Genomic DNA, 9,281 nt, shown 5'->3' with positions numbered 1-9,281 from the left:
ATGAGGAGCATTTAGAAACAGTGGCGAAAAAAAATTCAATTCCTCCCTCTCGCCATCCTTCCATCCAGGGGACAGCAGAGACGGCTCCGCCTCTATTGGGACAATGCACAAACCTTGTGTGTGTGTGTCCGATATGATTAAGCCCAAACTTCCATACCTGTCTATACTATAGTTACAGAGATAACGATGAAACTTCAACATTGTTTAATGTTACAATATGCTAAAAAAAAATGTTTCGGAAAAAGTGCAACAACAACCGTTTTGAAGTTTTAACGACTAATCATTTCGCTTGGGACTCCCAGGAACTGCTTGAAGGGCCCATGGGGGTCATATTGGCGTCACAATTACAAAATCATAGCACAAACATAATTATTTTAATAAATACTGAAATGTTATTGTATTTACATTGATGTATAGAAAACGTGAGCAAATTCTATAATTTAAATATAAATACAATTCAATATCTGTTGCCATTTTGTATAGGCACAATAACATCATCCATTTGTAATACAACATGTGATATCCGCTCACACAATTTAATTCCTCCATAAACTCACACACACACACACACACACACACACACACCAAATTATCTTAAAGTACATTCCAAAAATTTAAATAGTTAAATAAATAACAAATATAAATCACAACAAATGTTTAAGTCGATGTCCAAGCACTGGTGCAAAAATCAGTCAAAATCAATCAGAAGACCAGTCGCGACTCGAGCTGTTGCAACTCATCCACCTCCTCCAGGCTGAGCGAGTTGCCGCGCAACCTAATAAAATATGGACATAACGGTACATATGGACATTTAGAACATACTAAAACACTAGAATGTGTCTGACCAAGAAAAGGGTCTTGACCGCCCTCCACTTACCATATTGATTTCACACTCATACTGTGTTGCAGCGCTTGAATCAGGGAATCCACGCCGGTTCTGGTAATGCAATTCTTTGTTAACCTTTTAGAGGAATTAAAAGGGCAACAGAAGGGTGTGGTATCATAGTACTGCTTGTGTCATCATTTTTTCAGATCCAATTGCATATCAACTCATCTCAAGAATATGTTGTTATCAACACAACAACAATGTTCTTACCACAGGTCCTCCAAAGTGGGACTTTTGTTGACGACTTTGGCGAGGGCTCGGGCGCCTGCGCTCCCCACGCCGTTGTCAACAAGGCTGTCATTAAATAAGCAGGAGCCGAGTTACACTCATAACACGACATGCTTTTGTCCTTTGTTTGTTTTAAAACATGTCTACGCGATGGTTTACGAGTACCACGTTTTTTTAACTTCTACATTACCTAAGCCACACTAAGGTCTTGCTGTCCTCCAGGGCACTAGCAAGGGCCTCTACCCCGGCGTCACCTATCTTGTTGCCCCAAAGCCTGGCAACAAAAGGGAGGTTCTGCACTTAAACTAGTTTGGGGATTGACACTGGGACCAATAGGAACGGTAGAATTTAACAAGCACACAGAATTACATTACCCCAGGTATTGCAGCGACTTATTGCATTTCAGTCCTTCAGCTAGTTGCTTTGCTCCTTCTGCTGTTATGTTATTGTTGCCCAGCCTGAAACAACAGATGGAATATGCTCATTTTCCATTCCTTTTGCGCTCCACGCAGTTAATGCTGAATTTTTTAAACCTTCACAGTGTGGCTTTGTGCGTCAACTGACCTGAGGGAGAGGAAATTCTGCTTGGTTTTCAAAAGATGAGAAAAGTGCTGCGCGCAAGCGTCGGTGAGCTTGTTGTTGAAGAGCCTGGGGGGGAACAAAGGGATGATGCAAGGTCACACATCAGCTATCATTTGTCACTTGGACCTGTTATTCAAATGCATCTTGACCGGACTCACGCTATTTTCTGGAAGCTCTCACACTGCATGACCTTAGCGATCAGCTTGCGCATCCCCTCGTCTGAGACGTTGTTATTCCGGAGGCTGGCGGGGGGGAAAGGTAGAATGTGACCTGAAATCCTGCATCATCTTGTTATTAATGTAAGGACTTCCGTCGTGAATGATTTACTCCATGTAAATAGATGGATAAATGAATGGAATATCACCATTTGAAAGTGTGCTTGACTTACTACAGGGATTTACAAATGTGCATGCAGGGGAGGAGCTGCTCCACGCCAATGTCGCCAACAGAGTTGTAGTCCAGCTGAAGGCCCACGGGGCTCTTCAGGTGCTGGAGAACGTAGGCCAGCGCCGTGCACTCAACGGGGCCGATGTTGCAGTACGTCAGTTTGAAGTGCTCCACCTCCAGCTTCACCATGGAGTCTTTCGCGATCCTGGATTCCTGCATCTCGTAGATGCATTTGATGAGCCAGACGAAGCCCGGCATGGCGTGCATGCTTTTCTTCTCCCCCTCCACCGGCTGGGGGATGGATTTGAAGTGCCTCTGCATGCCCTTGGACAGGTTCTTCACCACCTGTCCCACCTTCCTGTCCAGCATGGGGGCGGGACAGCAGCAGAGAAAAAGGCATTGGTTCCGTTGGGCCAAGAGCCCGGACACAAAGACGGCCGTGATCTGCAGATTAGGAGTCTTTGCCGCCGTGGCCTCACCTTCCGAAACGACCTCTTGCTGCAGAGTGGAGGTCAGGCAGGTTCTAAAGCACGCGTTGTCAAGGCCCGTCTGCTGCATTTCCTGCGTCTGAAAGAGCTTGGGTATCACCGAACGATAATTTTTGTTGTTGAGAACTATGTACAGAGCAGCGAAGAAGCACTGCATTGTGACATGTAGGAATTCATACAGTTTACAGGAGGTGGGGGAGAGATTTTTGCTGTGTATGAGAAAGCCCGTGCCGATGTCCTCCTCCGTTACGCCGCACACTTGTAATTCTAGACTCTGGAAGATATAACAGGATGCTTCTACGCCTTTGAAGGCAAGCTGTCCCAGATGTAGCACTGTGTTGAGGTACTCATGCATCCATCCCGTCCTCAGGGTGTTTTTCCCAGAGCGCTGGTGCTGAAGAAAGTGCTGTAGGATCATCAAGTAAACATCTGTAAGGGTTTGAGGGATGTTCTCCCCGGAGCCCCGCAGCTCCTGGTGGCACTTTGAGACGATCCAGCAGAGGACGGGCGTGTGGCACAACGCCAGCAGGGCCGTGTTGCTCCGCAGCGAGCGCAGGACCCGGTCGGCCACCGCGTGGTCACTGTGGTGCTTCCTCACGAAGCGGTCGATCCCATCAAGGGAGAACCCCTTCATGAGGACCTCCTTGCGGAGGTACTTCTTCAGCGCGGGCCCGACGGCCTCCGGGCGACTGGTCACGAGCTTCTGCACCCCCTTCATCAGGGAGCCCTGGATGAGGTTGAACAGCAGCACGGGGACCGGCGCCGGCTGGGTGGGGCAGCAGTGGCGGCGCTCGTCCGTGAAGTTCTGCTTGAGCTCGTCCAGGCCGTCGAAGGTGAAGAGCACCAGGTCCGGGTGGTCCAGGATGAACTGGAACAGCTGGTCCTGGTCTCGGTCGGGCCAGCAGCAGAGCTGGAACAGCAGCTCCCGGAGGGACAGCTCCCTCCGCTCCGAGCTCAGCTGGCGACAGCTGAAGGGGAACACCAGGAGGAAGGCGCCGAGGGCCGCGCCCTGCGCCCAGAGGAGGTGGAGCCTCTGGAGGAAGGTGCTCTTGCCGCTCCCCGCCTCCCCAGACACGAGCACCGTGTCCGCGTCGCCGTTCACCGTGCCCGCCGGGCCCACCACGTCCTCCAGTCCCAGAGGTTTGTGGGGGTCGTGCGCCAGCTCCATCAGGCTCTCGGTGTAGATTTGATCCAGGGACATGTTGCTGGTGCCTCCGTAAGTGCTCAGGAAACAGGACTGGGCGGATACGAAGCTGCGGAGCTTCTTCTGGTACTGCAGGAACTCTGTGTCACACCAAGAGCAAACGGGATAGACTTTGAATGACGTTTGATCTTATTGGAATTAAATGTGCCTTTAAATGAATAAACATTTAATGTGTGTGATGTTCTGTTACCATTTACAGACCAAGCTGAGTGCACTTGGAAGTAATATACAGTATAAATATTGAAAATATTGTAAATACTGGACATTCCACATCCTACTTAGTGTATACATATACTTTTTAAACTTTGCATTACTCTTTCTTTCTTTTACCGTTTACTGTATGTTCTGTACGGAATTTGTCGCTGTGTTGCATGAATGATGCTGAGTTTCCTTAAGAATATGTTCATACAGCTCTGATGCATGGATGCAGTTTCCTAAAAGCACAGGTGGACTGAACCCACATGTCAATAAATCATCGATGTGGTGAAAGGAAGCATGGGGGGATAAACGATGACCTCACGTCAGACACTTAATAAGATCAATAAACAACAACAAACGCAAAAATAAAGGTTTATCCCTTTCTTGAAAGTGCGCTTCATATTCATTTCATCAGACTTCCAGCGCTTCCTACTGCCACGGATCTTGGACGTTCCTTCTCACGATTGTGAAGAGCAACTGCACGCAGACGCAGCCAAAAAAAAAAATCCTTTCATCAAAGCTGTTAATGACTCTGCGTCCATTGCGATTGTTTTAAATACCTTTAGGAGGAGCCTGGTTTTCTGTGTTCGACGGTGATCCGTTCTCTTCCTTTTGCTCAATGTACTGAAGGATGATACCTGCGGCCGAGTCTCCTTTTGAACCCACGAGGTCCAGCAGGCGCCGTGCCTGGTTTTTATGTTGAAGGATAATATTTATCACTTTGAGACTTCAATCTGTCACAGAATTATAGTGGGTGGCCGAACAAACCAATTTTAATTCTTCCACGCAAGACAATAAGTCTCAAATATAATGGACTGAAATCATCTGTCATCACCAGCCTACGGTAGAATACAGTTTAAATAAAAACAGCTCGACTGTACAGAGTGAAGAATGCAGCTTTGTTGTTTAGAAGGAAGTTGGTGTGTGTTTGGTGCCTGCGGTGCTGACCTGCTGGGAGGGCGTGTACACAGGGATCTGCACCTCATCACACTCGATTTGGGTGAAACTTCCCGAATCCACCAGTGCCTGGAGAGCACCGTCGATGCTTCGACCACGCAGCTCGGCGACCACATCCGGTCTCCGGGCCAAAAGCACCTGAGTGGCCGGGCCGCCGGCCCTCGCCGTCTCATCCGGGTTCCAGCGGCTCCGTCCAAATGAGAGGCCGGCCTTCTGGGACGGAGGCAGGACGCGGTCGACGGCGGCGAGCAGAAGGCCGGAGGCCTCCGCGCCCTTGACGTAGGCCAGGTCCAGCAGCTGCCTGGCGCCGATGCACAGGGCCCTGCCGGGCACCTGGATGCTGTGGTAGTCCTCCCACCCCAGAACCCCCCGGGACAGCAGCAGATCCAGCACCGCCTCCAGGGACTCTGCCGAGCCGCCGCTGCACAGGGCGCTCAGCAGCTCGGCTCGCTGCCTCGCGGCCAGGTCCTGTGCACACATGTCTCCGTGGTCCATCTTTAGCAGCATCCATCAAGGTCCCTTATCCAGGACCAGGACCAGCAACACCCGCCCGCCGCCCGGTGCGTCCCATCGGACAGCGTCCCATCGGTCTGCTTTGTCGTAACCAGTAAAATAACACAGATAAAGGTCATACTAGGCACCAATGTCCGGACCCTTAGACAAGGTGTGTGGGTATCAGAGTTAAATGTCAATACTTTTTTTGATTTTAAGACCTTTTAAAGATCAGCTTCTTACGATATTTAAGATTGATTTCTGGACAAATCACCTCTCTTATTCAAGAAAGTAACAGGGTAGGATATGTTAACTGTTAACTATAAATCTAAAACTATAAATTCCTCATAAATTCAAGTTATTATTATCACATACTATTTCATGACTTTAAAGGTATGTAAAATGATAATATTTTATGGGACTACAGACACAAATTCATTGCGATAGTTTGAATCTAGCTCTCAAAACAATAGGTTCATATTCACATATACTTTGTAAAACCTTTGGAGAAATCCAGTGTGGGTGGAATGGCATTGAAATACTACTCACGTCAGTCTTCTATACACCACAGCTTATCAGCCAACACAGACAGTCGCAACATAGCACGACTGAAACTACACCCTTCCTCATTCGCGAGGCCTCTGGAACTGAAAGGGAAAGCGGATCAGGTCGAACTCTTGCCAGCCTACCGACATATTTCCTCCACACCACACCCACAGCGGACAGAGACGCGCTTTAGTCAGGAAGGTAATGGTGGAGGGTAACTGATGGGAGGGGCCCTTCATCAAACAACATATTATATTCTGGTTCAGTATAATAAAGACCATTTCCATAACGAAGGACATTTAAACCTGTGGTCAGTGGTTCAATCAGTCGCAGTACCGCGAAGCCACCACTAGAGGCAGCTGTTGTACCGATGAACCAACATGTCAACGTCACTTGAGAGGGAAGTGCGAACGCGCACGCACACGCACGCGGACGCACACGGACGCACGCACGCACACACACGCACACACACACGCACACACACACGCACACGCACAGGGCGTGTGTCTCTAAAACAGTCACGCGCAAACACGTCATAATTAGTAACGTTATTCGCTGAGAGTCTGAACTTCCCAATTATTTGGTGGTTAAGCCACATTCAAACCAAGTCCTTTCACCTTAAAGTGAATAATCTTATTTATTTAAACCTTGTATTCAGTAAAAAGTGTTTTTGAAGCAAAAATGTACCATTGTGATCAGTGTTGAATGAATACATATTATTATTATAATATAAAATAACAATAACAACAGCTATTATTATTATTATTATTATTATTATTATTAATAATAATAATATTGTTGTTGTTTTTATTATTATTATTATTATTATTAATAATAATAATAATAATAATAATAATAATAATAATAATAATATTGTTGTTGTTTTTATTGTTATTATTATTATCATCATCATCATTATTATTGTTGTTGGTGTTGTTGTTATTGTTATTATTATTATTATTATTATTATTATTATAGTCTTTTTTGGGGGGGGTTATAAACTGTAATATACTGTGGCAAAGCACACTGTAAAACTCACTGTCTGCTCTGCTTCAAAAGACAAGGCAAGAAGGAACACGATCCAGCCAAGGAGGAAATTACCAACTCCAACTGAATCGGCCTCATTATTATTATTGTCGTCATTATTGTTGTATTATTTGTGGTGTATATAGTTTTCCATGTTTTCCATACTAGCTCATCTCCTATTCTCATTGTGTTCTGTGAACTGAACATTTTGAAGCAAATACTAAAGTAAGACGTAATCAAAGACTGGCTGAAATATAACTTTCAAAAGGTGTTTTTTGGGGGGGGGGTTTTTCTTGCCTTTTATTAAGGAGACACCCCCTCGGAGGGGAGCGCCGGGGTGGAGGAGCACAACTCTTTGTCGGGGAAACGTGCTTGTTCCGAGCGGAACAGTCATGAATTTCTAACAGAGTTCTGTCGTTCAAATCACCGCATGGGGTCCGGGCGGGGCTCCGGTGGGTATGGGAAGAGGTGGAAAAGAAGAGAGGGGGGGAAAAAAAAAAAAAAAAAAAGAATAAATAAATGAAATATATTTTTCAAATTGTCAAAATACCAATATATGCTCCAGGAGACAGACGTCGAGTCGCCCCTTGTCGCTATTTTTCCCGCGCCCCTTTTCCTTTGCCTTTTTGACACTGTCTGCTAGAGCGGCGGTGCGATGGCTGCTTCATGCTTGATTCAAATTTATGAAACCATCCGACGGTGCGATTCATTAAGTTCTCATTCCCTGTGACAGGCCCCGGCTAATGCACTCATTTCCTGTCATATCGAGTTATGCCATTTGCGACGCAGCGCCGGTTGGACGCCAGGGTTATTGATGGTCTCCGTTACACCACAACACCAGCGTTCAATGCAGTAGCCGGGCCCTGGATCGGATCGGATATCCGCTCTGCTTCCAACAGTTTGTCGCGTTGGTTTATCAGCCGCGTCGCTTGATTTCCACGTCGCGCTCTTACGTCCTGATCCTCCGCCCGGCCGCAAAAAGGGGGGGGGGGGGGGAGAACGGTCACAGATAAGCTCCGCCGTCGCCGCCTTTATCCGCGGCGCGTTCGGTGCATACGCGGGGGGGGGGATCCGGCTCCGAGCCGCGGACGAGCGGAGACACTTGACGTGTCGCAAACTCTCGTGAAGTGCGATTTATCCGCATTGTTTCGGCAACACTTCGGGCGCAAGGGCGACGCCTGCCTCCGGACCCAACGGCGATTGTCGCGGGGGCCGACTTTCCTCCAAACCACGCTGCCGAGGGGAGCGCGCAGCCATGGAGGTGAGGGATCAGTTTCCCCTCACCATTTTTCCCCAAAGGTGAGCTGACCCGTTCCCCGGTTTTCCCCGATCCAGCCCAACCACCCGCACGCGGTTGGTGTGGACACGTCAGCTCTGCTCCGCGCCGGCCGCGGAGAACGCGTGGGTTTCAACGGCCGCCACGCGGCGGGGGAAGCGGGTTCCGCCGCAAAGAGTAGAAGCGGGTTCCGCCGCAAAGAGGCAGAAATGTTTCGCGCGGCCGGTTCCTTCAGCCCGGCGACGGCTGCTTTCTTTCTCTTTTGGGTTTTTGTGTGTGTCTTGTTTTTTTTAAACGGTTCACTTTAGATCCCGAAAGTAAGGACAACATGGGATTGCGTCACTCAACAAGCGTGTGCCGCGTGGCTTTACTTCCATAAACACGTCATGAAGAGGCTTCTGCCCTGGGGTTTTGGTATTGGGCTGCGGTTGGGTCTGCTTGGACCAACCAAACCCCCGCCCTCCCCCGCTCGCTGCCTTGCTCAAGGGCACTGGTGGCCACCCTTTTCCCAATAGGTGAAGACGGAACACCCTCGGATGAAATACCGCGCGCGCGCTCACACACACACACACACCTGCCAGGTAGAAGGAAACGGACTTTACGGAACGGTTCCTTCGAGAAACAACCTCCGTTGGAGGTTTCCATCGCGAGCGGAGGACGACGTTAGAAATGGAAACAGGTCGCAGCAGACGCCTCGTCGGGGCGCCCTCCACGCACCCTCCGCGGCGTCACAGCTTCCTCCGTCGCTGCGGTGGACGCCCCAACGCGGGACGCGGAGTCGACCCCGTCAGGTCCTGAACATCTCAGCTTCAGTCCGTTCAGTGTACTTGCCGGTAAACGTAACGTTACGTGTGAAAAGTAAAGGTGCTCCCCCATCGCCAGGTAGAACAGGACCTGAGGTCGCCGCGCACTGCGCCCCCCCGGAAGCTTCCCCCGCCCGACGGATGGCGCCCGTGCCGATCCTGACCGCCATTCACCGGAAATAGCCGTGAAGGTGGAGTCGCGGCGATC

At 49.0% G+C, this 9,281-nt stretch overlaps 1 protein-coding gene across 1 annotated transcript; it reads right to left on the bottom strand.

The window, feature by feature from the left end:
- Window positions 1-702: 702 nt before the first annotated feature.
- nod2 (nucleotide-binding oligomerization domain containing 2) lies at window positions 703-5,410 on the bottom strand (the record flags this gene model as incomplete). The annotated part of the gene is made up of 10 exons (XM_079997866.1): window positions 703-775; window positions 878-961; window positions 1,097-1,180; window positions 1,305-1,388; window positions 1,489-1,572; window positions 1,679-1,762; window positions 1,855-1,938; window positions 2,085-3,855; window positions 4,534-4,660; window positions 4,922-5,410. The coding sequence occupies 10 exons, from the start codon at window positions 5,408-5,410 to the stop codon at window positions 703-705; spliced, it is 2,964 nt and encodes a 987-aa protein (XP_079853992.1).
- Window positions 5,411-9,281: the final 3,871 nt, after the last annotated feature.

This window comes from Zeus faber (genome assembly GCF_960531495.2).
Source record: "Zeus faber genome assembly, chromosome: 3".
NCBI lineage: Eukaryota > Metazoa > Chordata > Actinopteri > Zeiformes > Zeidae > Zeus > Zeus faber.
This window is presented reverse-complemented; position numbering and strand designations above follow the sequence as displayed.